This window comes from Oncorhynchus kisutch, linkage group LG19, assembly GCF_002021735.2.
Source record: "Oncorhynchus kisutch isolate 150728-3 linkage group LG19, Okis_V2, whole genome shotgun sequence".
NCBI classification, from domain to species: domain Eukaryota; kingdom Metazoa; phylum Chordata; class Actinopteri; order Salmoniformes; family Salmonidae; genus Oncorhynchus; species Oncorhynchus kisutch.
The window spans coordinates 65487846-65502973 of record NC_034192.2 but is presented as its reverse complement, the minus strand read 5'-3'; the positions used below and the strand labels follow the sequence as shown (position 1 = coordinate 65502973).

General features: G+C 46.9%; 1 protein-coding gene across 3 annotated transcripts in view; it reads left to right on the top strand.

The window, feature by feature from the left end:
- The window catches only part of LOC109910220 (RING finger protein 44-like), a 35440-nt gene that overhangs the window by 17976 nt on the left and 2336 nt on the right, over positions 1–15128 (top strand). For all 3 annotated transcript variants that reach the window (XM_031797223.1, XM_031797221.1, XM_031797222.1), the window contains exons 7-9: positions 7396–7514; positions 9137–9224; positions 12737–12858. In XM_031797223.1, the coding sequence (XP_031653083.1) occupies positions 7396–7514; positions 9137–9224; positions 12737–12858 (329 nt within the window). The remainder of the gene's footprint in view (positions 1–7395; positions 7515–9136; positions 9225–12736; positions 12859–15128) is intronic.

The window sequence follows — 15128 nt, the reverse complement described above, 5'->3', positions numbered from 1 at the left end:
TTTCTACAGATAAAATCAAATAATTCACAAGAAGTCAAACTATACAACATGATCAAAAGTATGTGGACATCTCTTCAGTGCTGTTATTGTGAAGTGGAAACGTCTAGGAGAAACAACGGCTCAGACACAAAATTGTAGGCCACACAAAATCGCAGAACCCAAGAATTGTTCGTCAGGAGCTTAATTAAATCAAATCAAATCAAATCAAATTTATTTATATAGCCCTTCGTACATCAGCTGATATCTCAAAGTGCTGTACAGAAACCCAGCCTAAAACCCCAAACAGCAAGCAATGCAGGTGGAGAAGCACGGTGGCTAGGAAAAACTCCCTAGAAAGGCCAATACCTAGGAAGAAACCTAGAGAGGAACCAGGCTATGTGGGGTGGCCAGTCCTCTTCTGGCTGTGCCGGGTGGAGATTATAACAGAACATGGTCAAGATGTTCAATGTTCATAAATGACCAGCATGGTCGAATAATAATAAGGCAGAACAGTTGAAACTAGAGCAGCAGCACAGTCAGGTGGAAGTTGAAACTGGAGCAGCAGCATGGCCAGGTAGACTGGGGACAGCAAGGAGTCATCATGTCAGGTAGTCCTGGGGCATGGTCCTAGGGCTCAGGTCAGTTGAAACTGGAACAGCAGCATGGCCAGGTGGACTGGGGACAGCAAGGAGTCATCATGTCAGGTAGTCCTGGGGCATGGTCCTAGGGCTCAGGTCCTCCGAGAGAGAGAAAGAAAGAGAGAAGGAGAGAATTAGAGAACGCACACTTAGATTCACACAGGACACCGAATAGGACAGGAGAAGTACTCCAGATATAACAAACTGACCCCAGCCCCCCGACACATAAACTACTGCAGCATAAATACTGGAGGCTGAGACAGGAGGGGTCAGGAGACACTGTGGCCCCATCCGAGGACACCCCCGGACAGGGCCAAACAGGAAGGATATAACCCCACCCACTTTGCCAAAGCACAGCCCCCACACCACTAGAGGGATATCTTCAACCACCAACTTACCATCCTGAGACAAGGCTGAGTATAGCCCACAAAGATCTCCGCCACGGCACAACCCAAGGGGGGGGGGGCGCCAACCCAGACAGGATGACCACAACAGTGAATCAACCCACTCAGGTGACGCACCCCCTCCAGGGACAGCATGAGAGAGCCCCAGCAAGCCAGTGACTCAGCCCCTGTAATAGGGTTAGAGGCAGAGAATCCCAGTGGAAAGAGGGGAACCGGCCAGGCAGAGACAGCAAGGGCGGTTCGTTGCTCCAGAGCCTTTCCGTTCACCTTCCCACTCCTGGGCCAGACTACACTCAATCATATGACCCACTGAAGAGATGAGTCTTCAGTAAAGACTTAAAGGTTGAGACCGAGTTTGCGTCTCTGACATGGGTAGGCAGACCGTTCCATAAAAATGGAGCTCTATAGGAGAAAGCCCTGCCTCCAGCTGTTTGCTTAGAAATTCTAGGGACAATTAGGAGGCCTGCGTCTTGTGACCGTAGCGTACGTATAGGTATGTACGGCAGGACCAAATCAGAGAGATAGGTAGGAGCAAGCCCATGTAATGCTTTGTAGGTTAGCAGTAAAACCTTGAAATCAGCCCTTGCTTTGACAGGAAGCCAGTGTAGAGAGGCTAGCACTGGAGTAATATGATCAAATTTTTTGGTTCTAGTCAGGATTCTAGCAGCCGTATTTAGCACTAACTGAAGTTTATTTAGTGCTTTATCCGGGTAGCCGGAAAATAGAGCATTGCAGTAGTCTAACCTAGAAGTGACAAAAGCATGGATTAATTTTTCTGCATCATTTTTGGACAGAAAGTTTCTGATTTTTGCAATGTTACGTAGATGGAAAAAAGCTGTCCTCGAAATGGTCTTGATATGTTCTTCAAAAGAGAGATCAGGGTCCAGAGTAACGCCGAGGTCCTTCACAGTTTTATTTGAGACGACTGTACAACCATTAAGATTAATTGTCAGATTCAACAGAAGATCTCTTTGTTTCTTGGGACCTAGAACAAGCATCTCTGTTTTGTCCGAGTTTAATAGTAGAAAGTTTGCAGCCATCCACTTCCTTATGTCTGAAACACATGCTTCTAGCGAGGGCAATTTTGGGGCTTCACCATGTTTCATTGAAATGTACAGCTGTGTGTCATCCGCATAGCAGTGAAAGTTTACATTATGTTTTCGAATAACATCCCCAAGAGGTAAAATATATAGTGAAAACAATAGTGGTCCTAAAACGGAACCTTGAGGAACACCGAAATTTACAGTTGATTTGTCAGAGGACAAACCATTCACAGAGACAAACTGATATCTTTCCGACAGATAAGATCTAAACCAGGCCAGAACATGTCCGTGTAGACCAATTTGGGTTTCCAATCTCTCCAAAAGAATGTGGTGATCGATGGTATCAAAAGCAGCACTAAGGTCTAGGAGCACGAGGACAGATGCAGAGCCTCGGTCCGATGCCATTAAAATGTCATTTACCACCTTCACAAGTGCCGTCTCAGTGCTATGATGGGGTCTAAAACCAGACTGAAGCATTTCGTATACATTGTTTGTCTTCAGGAAGGCAGTGAGTTGCTGCGCAACAGCCTTCTCTAAAATTTTTGAGAGGAATGGAAGATTCGATATAGGCCGATAGTTTTTTATATTTTCTGGGTCAAGGTTTAAATGGGTTTCCATGGCAGAGCAGCTGCACACAAGCCTAAGATTCCCACGTGCAATGCCAAGCGTCGGCTGGAGTGACGTAAAGCTCTGGAGCAGTGAAAATGCTTTATCTGGAGTGATGAATCGCCATCTGGCAGTCCATCTGGCAGTCCATCTGGCAGTCCATCTGGCAATCCAATGGACAGATCTGGGTTTGTTGGATGCCAGGAGAACGCTACCTGCTCGAATACATAGTGCCAACTGTAATGTTTGGTGGAGGAGGAATAATGGTCTGGGGCTGTTTTTCATGGTTCAGACCCCTTAGTTCCAGTGAAAGGAAATCTTAACGCTACAGCATACAATGGCATTCTAGATGATTCTGTGCTTCCAACTTTGTGGCAACAGTTTGCCCCCCCCCCCCCTCCCCCATGCACAAAGTGAGGTCCATACAGAAATGGTTTGTCGAGATCGGTGTGGAAGAACTTGACTGACCTGCACTAAGCCCTGACCTCAACCCCATTGAGCTTCTTTGGGATGAATTGGAACTCCAACTGCGAGCCAGGCCTTATCGACCCAACCTCAGTGCCCGACTTCACTAGTGCAGTAAAGGGGGGACCAACTCCATGTTAATGCCCATGAATGAGATGTGGGGCGAGCAGTAGTGTATGTGGGACGCTGGGCTGAAGGGAGTTGTAGTTTTAATAAACGCGGGAATGAACTACAATGACTGTAATCCATTGCAGCATTTTTTTTTTCAGGCTCTGAGACGGATCGGAGAGTAAGAGGTGAAGCAAGAGGTTTCACTCTCACCAAAATCAGTCCAAATAAGCCCAATGCGTTACTATGGGCTTTGGGACAACGACTCCCATCGTTAAGGCATAGACATGAGCATCTCGTCATCGTATACAGATCTCTGGAAGGATAAACTTCTAAGCCTGCTATGTTAGGTTAGATACACATGGGACCGTATAAGAGAGAGGAATGTACACAACACAATGACGAGAGGGGCAGAGACAGTTCATGAAAGTGTACCTTATCTAATTTGAAGAACTAGTGAAATGATTTTAGTCAGCCAGCTCTGCAGTAGGCAGAATAGAATGACTGAAGACATTTGTCTGGCTGACTTCTACTGAGCAGAGATGAGGTGATCCCTTTTTAAGGAATGAAAAAGAATAGTCATAAAATAAAAACTAAGTTGTATACACAACTGAAATGTATAATATAATTTCCTGTTGATGTTGACAGAGACGATGGAATATTTTAAATGTTTTGAAAGTTCACCGTTTTTTTTACTTTTGAATTTCCATTTTTAAAAAGCTTTAAAACCATCGTAACATATTTTATTTCATAATAAATTTCATGTTGAAAAACAACAATCAAAATTGACTAGTAGGATGTACCCCTTTTCATCAGCGAGGAAATAATCTTAAAAATATCATTTTACTGTAGCAGTGTTGCACAGATCCATACGCCGTTTGTGCCTAACGTTTGCCAAACTACACTTCCTCCCCAGTTAGCTTACACACAGGTGTTGGGAGCACGCTAGATGGCTAATTAGCACAGGTGTTGGGAGCACGCTAGATGGCTAATTAGCACAGGTGTTGGGAGCACGCTAGATGGCTAATTAGCACAGGTGTTGGGAGCACGCTAGATGGCTAATTAGCACAGGTGTTGGGAGCACGCTAGATGGCTAATTAGCACAGGTGTTGGGAGCACGCTAGGTGGCTAATTAGCACAGGTGTTGGGAGCACGCTAGGTGGCTAATTAGCACAGGTGTTGGGAGCACGCTAGATGGCTAATTAGCACAGGTGTTGGGAGCATGTTAGATGTAATTAGCACAGGTGTTGGGAGCACGCTAGATGGCTAATTAGCACAGGTGTTGGGAGCACGCTAGATGGCTAATTAGCACAGGTGTTGGGAGCACGCTAGATGGCTAATTAGCACAGGTGTTGGGAGCACGCTAGGTGGCTAATTAGCACAGGTGTTGGGAGCACGCTAGATGGCTAATTAGCACAGGTGTTGGGAGCACGCTAGATGGCTAATTAGCACAGGTGTTGGGAGCACGCTAGATGGCTAATTAGCACAGGTGTTGGGAGCACGCTAGATGGCTAATTAGCACAGGTGTTGAGAGCACGCTAGGTGGCTAATTAGCACAGGTGTTGGGAGCACGCTAGGTGGCTAATTAGCACAGGTGTTGGGAGCACGCTAGATGGCTAATTAGCACAGGTGTTGGGAGCATGCTAGATGTAATTAGCACAGGTGTTGGGAGCACGCTAGATGGCTAATTAGCACAGGTGTTGGAGCACGCTAGATGGCTAATTAGCACAGGTGTTGGGAGCACGCTAGGTGGCTAATTAGCACAGGTGTTGGGAGCACGCTAGATGGCTAATTAGCACAGGTGTTGGGAGCACGCTAGATGGCTAATTAGCACAGGTGTTGGGAGCACGCTAGATGGCTAATTAGCACAGGTGTTGGGAGCACGCTAGGTGGCTAATTAGCACAGGTGTTGGGAGCACGCTAGATGGCTAATTAGCACAGGTGTTGGGAGCATGCTAGATGTAATTAGCACAGGTGTTGGGAGCACGCTAGGTGGCTAATTAGCACAGGTGTTGGGAGCACGCTAGATGGCTAATTAGCGCAGGTGTTGGGAGCACGCTAGATGGCTAATTAGCACAGGTGTTGGGAGCACGCTAGATGGCTAATTAGCACAGGTGTTGGGAGCACGCTAGATGGCTAATTAGCACAGGTGTTGGGAGCACGCTAGATGGCTAATTAGCACAGGTGTTGGGAGCACGCTAGATGGCTAATTAGCACAGGTGTTGGGAGCACGCTAGGTGGCTAATTAGCACAGGTGTTGGGAGCACGCTAGGTGGCTAATTAGCACAGGTGTTGGGAGCACGCTAGATGGCTAATTAGCACAGGTGTTGGGAGCATGCTAGATGTAATTAGCACAGGTGTTGGGAGCACGCTAGATGGCTAATTAGCACAGGTGTTGGGAGCACGCTAGATGGCTAATTAGCGCAGGTGTTGGGAGCACGCTAGATGGCTAATTAGCACAGGTGTTGGGAGCACGCTAGGTGGCTAATTAGCACAGGTGTTGGGAGCACGCTAGATGGCTAATTAGCACAGGTGTTGGGAGCACGCTAGATGGCTAATTAGCACAGGTGTTGGGAGCACGCTAGATGGCTAATTAGCACAGGTGTTGGGAGCACGCTAGATGGCTAATTAGCACAGGTGTTGAGAGCACGCTAGGTGGCTAATTAGCACAGGTGTTGGGAGCACGCTAGATGGCTAATTAGCACAGGTGTTGAGAGCACGCTAGGTGGCTAATTAGCACAGGTGTTGGGAGCACGCTAGGTGGCTAATTAGCACAGGTGTTGGGAGCACGCTAGATGGCTAATTAGCACAGGTGTTGGGAGCATGCTAGATGTAATTAGCACAGGTGTTGGGAGCACGCTAGATGGCTAATTAGCACAGGTGTTGGAGCACGCTAGATGGCTAATTAGCACAGGTGTTGGGAGCACGCTAGGTGGCTAATTAGCACAGGTGTTGGGAGCACGCTAGATGGCTAATTAGCACAGGTGTTGGGAGCACGCTAGATGGCTAATTAGCACAGGTGTTGAGAGCACGCTAGGTGGCTAATTAGCACAGGTGTTGGGAGCACGCTAGGTGGCTAATTAGCACAGGTGTTGGGAGCACGCTAGATGGCTAATTAGCACAGGTGTTGGGAGCATGCTAGATGTAATTAGCACAGGTGTTGGGAGCACGCTAGATGGCTAATTAGCACAGGTGTTGGAGCACGCTAGATGGCTAATTAGCACAGGTGTTGGGAGCACGCTAGGTGGCTAACTAGCACAGGTGTTGGGAGCACGCTAGATGGCTAATTAGCACAGGTGTTGGGAGCACGCTAGATGGCTAATTAGCACAGGTGTTGGGAGCACGCTAGGTGGCTAATTAGCACAGGTGTTTGGAGCACGCTAGATGGCTAATTAGCACAGGTGTTGGGAGCACGCTAGATGGCCGCTTCTGTCTTCCGTAAACAAGCGCTGTAACCTGTTGATATGGCCGTGTGGGAACAATAACCCTATAAAGATGTGTAGTACATTGTTTAAAATAAAAAATTATCATTGGGTTGATATGAAAGCTACGTTTCCAAAATCGTATTGCAAGCAATGAGTTTCAACGTTCAGAATAAACGTCTGGGATCTTAAACAAAACTCCCCTGGCTAGAAGATACTATCGTCAATAGGCTATAAAGGTCATTAGCCTCTATGAATGGGTTAACCCTTTACTGTGGTAAGACCTCATGTCTTCACTATACACAGTTAGCAAACATAGAGCTATCTAGCCATAATCCTTTACTGTGGTAGGACTCTAACCAGCTCAGACTGACCTTTCATTTAGCCAGCTCAGCCTGACCCTTCCTAGTGGTCAGACTCTAACCAGCTCAGCCTGACCCTTCCTAGTGGTCAGACTCTAACCAGCTCAGCCTGACCCTTCCTAGTGGTCAGACTCTAACCAGCTCAGCCTGACCCTTCCTAGTGGTCAGACTCTAACCAGCTCAGCCTGACCCTTCCTAGTGGTCAGACTCTAACCAGCTCAGCCTGACCCTTCCTAGTGGTCAGACTCTAGATTGTAGAACTAGCTAAATCAACAGAGCTGGCGTAATTACCATTTTAAATAACCAGTCACTTCCATAGTTCACCACCACCATGTTAACAGCTATATGTCTGTCTGTCTCCTGTTCAGCCATACCCCCACATGCTGCCGCGACGTGTCAGTGGTCACAGGTACCGGTTACAGCAGCCCCTGCCCCCACCGCCGCCGCCACCACCACCCTACTACCCAGGCTTCCTGCCCTACTTCCTGTGAGTATGGAATCCCAAAAAAAGAACGTAATGATACACATATGCTTTTCATTGACTCGAGAGTCATTTAGGCCTTACAATCGTACCACCTTTCAACATGAGGTGTATACCGTACACTCAGATAACAGTTATATTATATTTATATTATATTTAATATTTATTACCACTTTAACAATAAATGGCCTTTTTCCACATCCCAAGTGTCATGTCCCGATTTGGTCTGGGTCCATCCAACCCCCACCAATCTCTCTTTTTACGCTGCTGCTACTCTCTGTTTATTATCATCTATGCATAGTCACTTTAACTATACATTCATGTACATACTACCTCAATTGGGCCGACCAACCAGTGCTCCCGCACCTTGGCTCACCGGGCTATCTGCATTGTGTCCCACCACCCGCCAACACCTCTTTTTACGCTGCTGCTATTCTCTGTTTATCATATATGCATAGTCACTTTAACCTCTCTACTGTATGTAGCCTCTCTACTGTATATAGCCTCTCTACTGTATATAGCCTCTCTACTGTATATAACCTCTCTACTGTATATAGCCTCTCTACTGTATATAGCCTCTCTACTGTATATAGCCTCTCTACTGTATATAGCCTCTCTACTGTATATAACCTCTACTGTATATAGCCTCTCTACTGTATATAGCCTCTCTACTGTATATAGCCTCTCTACTGTATGTAGCCTCTCTACTGTATATAGCCCCTCTACTGTATGTAGCCTCTACTGTATGTAGCCTCTACTGTATGTAGCCTCTACTGTATGTAGCCTCTACTGTATGTAGCCTCTACTGTATATAGCCACTCTACTGTATATAGCCTCTACTGTATATAGCCTCTACTGTATATAGCCTCTCTACTGTATATAGCCTCTCTACTGTATATAGCCTCTCTACTGTATATAGCCTCTACTGTATATAGCCTCTACTGTATATAGCCTCTACTGTATATAGCCTCTACTGTATATAGCCTCTACTGTGTAGAGCCTCTCTACTGTATGTAGCCTCTCTACTGTATATAGCCCCTCTACTGTATATAGCCTCTCTACTGTATATAGCCCCTCTACTGTATATAGCCTCTCTACTGTATATAGCCTCTCTACTGTATATAGCCTCTCTACTGTATATAGCCTCTCTACTGTATATAGCCTCTCTACTGTATATAGCCTCTCTACTGTATAGAGCCTCTCTACTGTATAGAGCCCCTCTACTGTATATAGCCTCTCTACTGTATATAGCCTCTCTACTGTATATAACCTCTCTACTGTATATAGCCTCTCTACTGTATATAGCCTCTCTACTGTATATAGCCTCTCTACTGTATATAGCCTCTCTACTGTATATAGCCTCTCTACTGTATATAGCCCCTCTACTGTATATAGCCTCTCTACTGTATATAGCCTCTACTGTATATAGCCTCTCTACTGTATGCAGCCTGTCTTTTTACTGTTGTTTTATTTCTTTACTTACTTATTGTTCACCTAAAACCTTTTTTGCACTATTGGTTAGAGCCTGTAAGTAAGCATTTCACTGTGAGGTCTACTACACCTGATGTATTCGGCGCACGTGACAAATCAACTTTGATTTGATATGTGACTGTTCTGTCTCTGTGCAGGTCGATGCTTCCTGTGCCTCCTACAGCAGTGGGACCAGCCATCAGTCTGGACCTGGATGTAAATGATGTGGAGATGGAGAACTATGAGGTGAGAGGACCAGGTCATCAACACACTTAGAAAACACACTTTGTTTTTCTTTCTGTCTATTTCTGTGTTTGTATCTGCACGTGTATCAGGGCCAGTTGTTTTGGATGTTTTGTTTTGTTTTGGGGAGGGGGGAGGGGGGGGGGGAGGGGGGGGGACCAGTATTTCCAGCATTGTCCACTAGATTTGCTGCAGGTAGAAAATCCTTGGAAATTGTCTTTATCTATATATATTTACAGTGGGGCAAAAAAAGTATTTAGTCAGCCACCAATTGTGCAAGTTCTCCCACTTAAAAAGATGAGAGAGGCCTGTAATTTTCATCATAGGTACACTTCAACTATGACAGAGAAAATGAGAAAAGAAATCCAGAAAATCACATTGTAGGATTTTTTATGAATTTATTTGCAAATGATGGTGGAAAATAAGTATTTAAGCCAGGAGAGACGTAGCTCTACGAATCTTAATGGTAAAAAGCCTATTATTTGGCAGAGAATAGTATTTGTAGTTCAGTGATTCTATACCTCACTTCCATCTGATCCTCTCCAACATTATTTAATTGGTTAAATCAAATCAAAGTTTATTTGTTACGTGCGCTGAATACAACAGGTGTAGTAGACCTTACAGTGAAATGCTGAATACAACAGGTGTAGTAGACCTTACAGTGAAATGCTGAATACAACCGGTGTAGTAGACCTTACAGTGAAATGCTGAATACAACAGGGGTAGTAGACCTCACAGTGAAATGCTGAATACAACAGGTGTAGTAGACCTTACAGTGAAATGCTGAATACAACAGGTGTAGTAGACCTTAAAGTGAAATGCTGAATACAACAGGTGTAGTAGATCTCACAGTGAAATGCTGAATACAACAGGTGTAGTAGACCTCACAGTGGAATGCTGAATACAACAGGTGTAGTAGACCTTACAGTGAAATGCTGAATACAACAGGGGTAGTAGACCTCACAGTGAAATGCTGAATACAACAGGTGTAGGTAGACCTTACAGTGAAATGCTGAATACAACAGGTGTAGGTAGACCTCACAGTGAAATGCTGAATACAACAGGGGTAGTAGACCTCACAGTGAAATGCTGAATACAACAGGTGTAGTAGACCTTACAGTGAAATGCTGAATACAACAGGTGTAGTAGACCTTACAGTGAAATGCTGAATACAACAGGTGTAGGTAGACCTTACAGTGAAATACTGAATACAACAGGTGCAGTAGACCTTACAGTGAAATGCTGAATACAACAGGTGTAGTAGACCTTACAGTGAAATGCTGAATACAACAGGTGTAGGTAGACCTTACAGTGAAATGCTGAATACAACAGGTGTAGTAGACCTCACAGTGAAATGCTGAATACAACATGTGTAGGTAGACCTCACAGTGAAATGCTGAATACAACATGTGTAGGTAGACCTCACAGTGAAATGCTGAATACAACAGGTGTAGTAGACCTTACAGTGAAATGCTGAATACAACAGGTGTAGTAGACCTCACAGTGAAATGCTGAATACAACAGGTGTAGTAGACCTTACAGTGAAATGCTGAATACAACAGGTGTAGTAGACATTACAGTGAAATGCTGAATACAACAGGTGTAGTAGACCTTACAGTGAAATGCTGAATACAACAGGTGTAGTAGACCTCACAGTGAAATGCTGAATACAACAGGTGTAGTAGACCTCACAGTGAAATGCTGAATACAACAGGTGTAGTAGACCTTACAGTGAAATGCTGAATACAACAGGGGTAGTAGACCTCACAGTGAAATGCTGAATACAACAGGGGTAGTAGACCTCACAGTGAAATGCTGAATACAACAGGTGTAGTAGACCTCACAGTGAAATGCTGAATACAACAGGGGTAGTAGACCTCACAGTGAAATGCTGAATACAACAGGTGTAGTAGACCTTACAGTGAAATGCTGAATACAACAGGTGTAGGTAGACCTCACAGTGAAATGCTGAATACAACATGTGTAGGTAGACCTCACAGTGAAATGCTGAATACAACAGGTGTAGTAGACCTTACAGTGAAATGCTGAATACAACAGGTGTAGTAGACCTCACAGTGAAATGCTGAATACAACAGGTGTAGTAGGCCTCACAGTGAAATGCTGAATACAACAGGTGTAGTAGGCCTCACAGTGAAATGCTGAATACAACAGGTGTAGTAGACCTTACAGTGAAATGCTGAATACAACAGGTGTAGTAGGCCTCACAGTGAAATGCTGAATACAACAGGTGTAGTAGACCTCACAGTGAAATGCTGAATACAACAGGTGTAGTAGACCTTACAGTGAAATGCTGAATACAACAGGTGTAGTAGACCTTACAGTGAAATGCTGAATACAACCGGTGTAGTAGACCTCACAGTGAAATGCTGAATACAACAGGTGTAGTAGACCTCACAGTGAAATGCTGAATACAACAGGTGTAGTAGACCTCACAGTGAAATGCTTACTTCCAGGCTCTAACCAATAGTGAAAAAAAGGTATTAGGTGAACAATAGGTGGGTAAAGAAATAAAACAACAGTAAGAAGACAGGCTATATACAGTAGAGGCTATATACAGTAGAGAGGCTATATACAGTAGAGAGGCTATATACAGTAGAGAGGCTATATACAGTAGAGAGGCTATATACAGTAGAGAGGCTATATACAGTAGAGAGGCTATATACAGTAGAGAGGCTATATACAGTAGAGGCTATATACAGTAGAGGCTATATACAGTAGAGGCTATATACAGTAGAGGCTATATACAGTAGAGGCTATATACAGTAGAGGCTATATACAGTAGAGGCTATATACAGTAGAGAGGCTATATACAGTAGAGAGGCTATATACAGTAGAGAGGCTATATACAGTAGAGGCTATATACAGTAGAGAGGCTATATACAGTTTAGAGGCTATAGACAGTAGAGGGGCTATAGACAGTAGAGAGGCTATATACAGTAGTGAGGCTATATACAGTAGAGAGGTTATATACAGTTTAGAGGCTATATACAGTAGAGGGGCTATAGACAGTAGAGGGGCTATAGACAGTAGAGGGGCTATAGACAGTAGAGGGGCTATAGACAGTAGAGGGGCTATAGACAGTAGAGGGGCTATAGACAGTAGAGGGGCTATAGACAGTAGAGAGGCTATATACAGTAGAGAGGCTATATACAGTAGAGGCTATATACAGTAGAGAGGCTATATACAGTAGAGGCTACATACAGTAGAGGGGCTATATACAGTACAGGGGCTATATACAGTACAGGGGCTATAGACAGACACCGGTTGGTCAGGCTGATTACAGACAAATTGTGTCATTTAAAGCCCATTTCCTAGGATCATTTCCAAACCTAGTTGATAATGTTTTAAAATACTGGTCAAGAAAAAATAAACCAAAACAACTGTCCCTGAATATATCTCTCACACCCCCTCAGGCATTACTGAACCTGGCTGAAAGGCTGGGAGAGGCTAAACCAAAACAACTGTCCCTGAATATATCTCTCACACCCCCTCAGGCATTACTGAACCTGGCTGAAAGGCTGGGAGAGGCTAAACCACGAGGAATCACCAAGGCAGACATCGAGCAGCTTCCATCCTACAGGTTCAACCTCGACAACCATCAATCTGAACAAACGCTGTGAGATCATCTGTCTTATTTCACCCATCTACCTGTCTGGCTGGTTGAATAGGGCTGGGCGGTAATATACCGGTATTAATGCACGGACCGGTTTGGGTTTTTAACTTCTACAATGGTATTTATTTGGTTTGTTAAATGTGATACGCACCTCCGGCGCGTGTAATGTCTGTTTTTTAGATATTTTACTCCGTTTTCTACTTGAGTTGTCTTTCTCCCTCTCCTCCTGATGCATGCCACTTCTCACACCAAGCCCTGCCACTTCTCACACCCAGCCCTGCCCCTTCTCACACCCAGCCCTGCCACTTCTCACACCCAGCCCTGCCACTTCTCACACCCAGCCCTGCCCCTTCTCACACCCAGCCCTGCCCCTTCTCACACCAAGCCCTGCCACTTCTCACACCCAGCCCTGCCCCTTCTCACACCCAGCCCTGCCACTTCTCACACCCAGCCCTGCCCCTTCTCACACCCAGCCCTGCCCCTTCTCACACCAAGCCCTGCCACTTCTCACACCCAGCCCTGCCCCTTCTCACACCAAGCCCCTTCTCACACCAAGCCCTGCCCCTTCTCACACCAAGCCCTGCCCCTTCTCACACCCAGCCCTGCCACTTCTCACACCCAGCCCTGCCCCTTCTCACACCAAGCCCTGCCCCTTCTCACACCAAGCCCTGCCCCTTCTCACACCAAGCCCTGCCCCTTCTCACACCCAGCCCTGCCACTTCTCACACCCAGCCCTGCCCCTTCTCACACCCAGCCCTGCCCCTTCTCACACCAAGCCCTGCCACTTCTCACACCAAGCCCTGCCACTTCTCACACCCAGCCCTGCCACTTCTCACACCCAGCCCTGCCCCTTCTCACACCAAGCCCTGCCCCTTCTCACACCAAGCCCTGCCCCTTCTCACACCAAGCCCCTTCTCACACCAAGCCCTGCCCCTTCTCACACCCAGCCCTGCCCCTTCTCACACCCAGCCCTGCCCCTTCTCACACCAAGCCCTGCCCCTTCTCACACCAAGCCCTGCCCCTTCTCACACCAAGCCCTGCCCCTTCTCACACCAAGCCCTGCCCCTTCTCACACCCAGCCCTGCCCCTTCTCACACCCAGCCCTGCCCCTTCTCACACCCAGCCCTGCCCCTTCTCACACCCAGCCCTGCCCCTTCTCACACCCAGCCCTGCCCCTTCTCACACCCAGCCCTGCCCCTTCTCACACCCAGCCCTGCCCCTTCTCACACCCAGCCCTGCCCCTTCTCACACCCAGCCCTGCCCCTTCTCACACCCAGCCCTGCCACTTCTCACACCACTTCTCACACCCAGCCCTGCCCCTTCTCACACCCAGCCCTGCCCCTTCTCACACCACATCTCACACCCAGCCCTGCCACTTCTCACACCACTTCTCACACCCAGCCCTGCCCCTTCTCACACCACGCCCTGCCCCTTCTCACACCCAGCCCTGCCCCCTTCTCACACCAAGCCCTGCCACCTCTCACACCAAGCCCTGCCACCTCTCACACCAAGCCCTGCCACCCTCTCACACCACGCCCTGCCACCTCTCACACCCAGCCCTGCCCCTTCTCACACCCAGCCCTGCCCCTTCTCACGCCCAGCCCTGCCCCTTCTCACACCCAGCCCTGCCCCTTCTCACACCCAGCCCTGCCCCTTCTCACACCCAGCCCTGCCCCTTCTCACACCCAGCCGTGCCCCTTCTCACACCAAGCCCTGCCACTTCTCACACCACGCCCTGCCACTTCTCACACCCAGCCCCGCCCCCCTCTCACACCCAGCCCTGCCCCCCTCTCACACCCCGCCCCCCTCACACCCCGCCCTCCCTCTCACACCACGCCCCGCCCCCCTCTCACACCACTGTTCATGGAAAAGAATGTGCCAGGCCAGCTAGTTAGCATTAGCATTAGCATGCTACATCTAGCATTAGCATGCTACATCTAGCATTAGCATGCTACATCTAGCTACACGTGGAACTTCCATCCTGGGGGCCTCCCGAGTGGCACAGCGGTCTTACGTGCTGACCAGAGGTTGAAAAGCATTAAACATTTATGGCAATTTATCTAGCTTGCTGTTGCTAGATAATTTATCCTGGGATATAAACATTGGGTTGTTATTTTACCTGAAATGCACAAGGTCCTCTACTCTGACAATGAATCCACAGATGAAACGGTCAACCAAATGAGTTGTTCTTCATCTCTTCTCCTTCCTTCGGGCTTATGTTTTTTCTTCGTTTGGAATTTATATGGCTGTTGACAACCACCTTTATGGAGGAA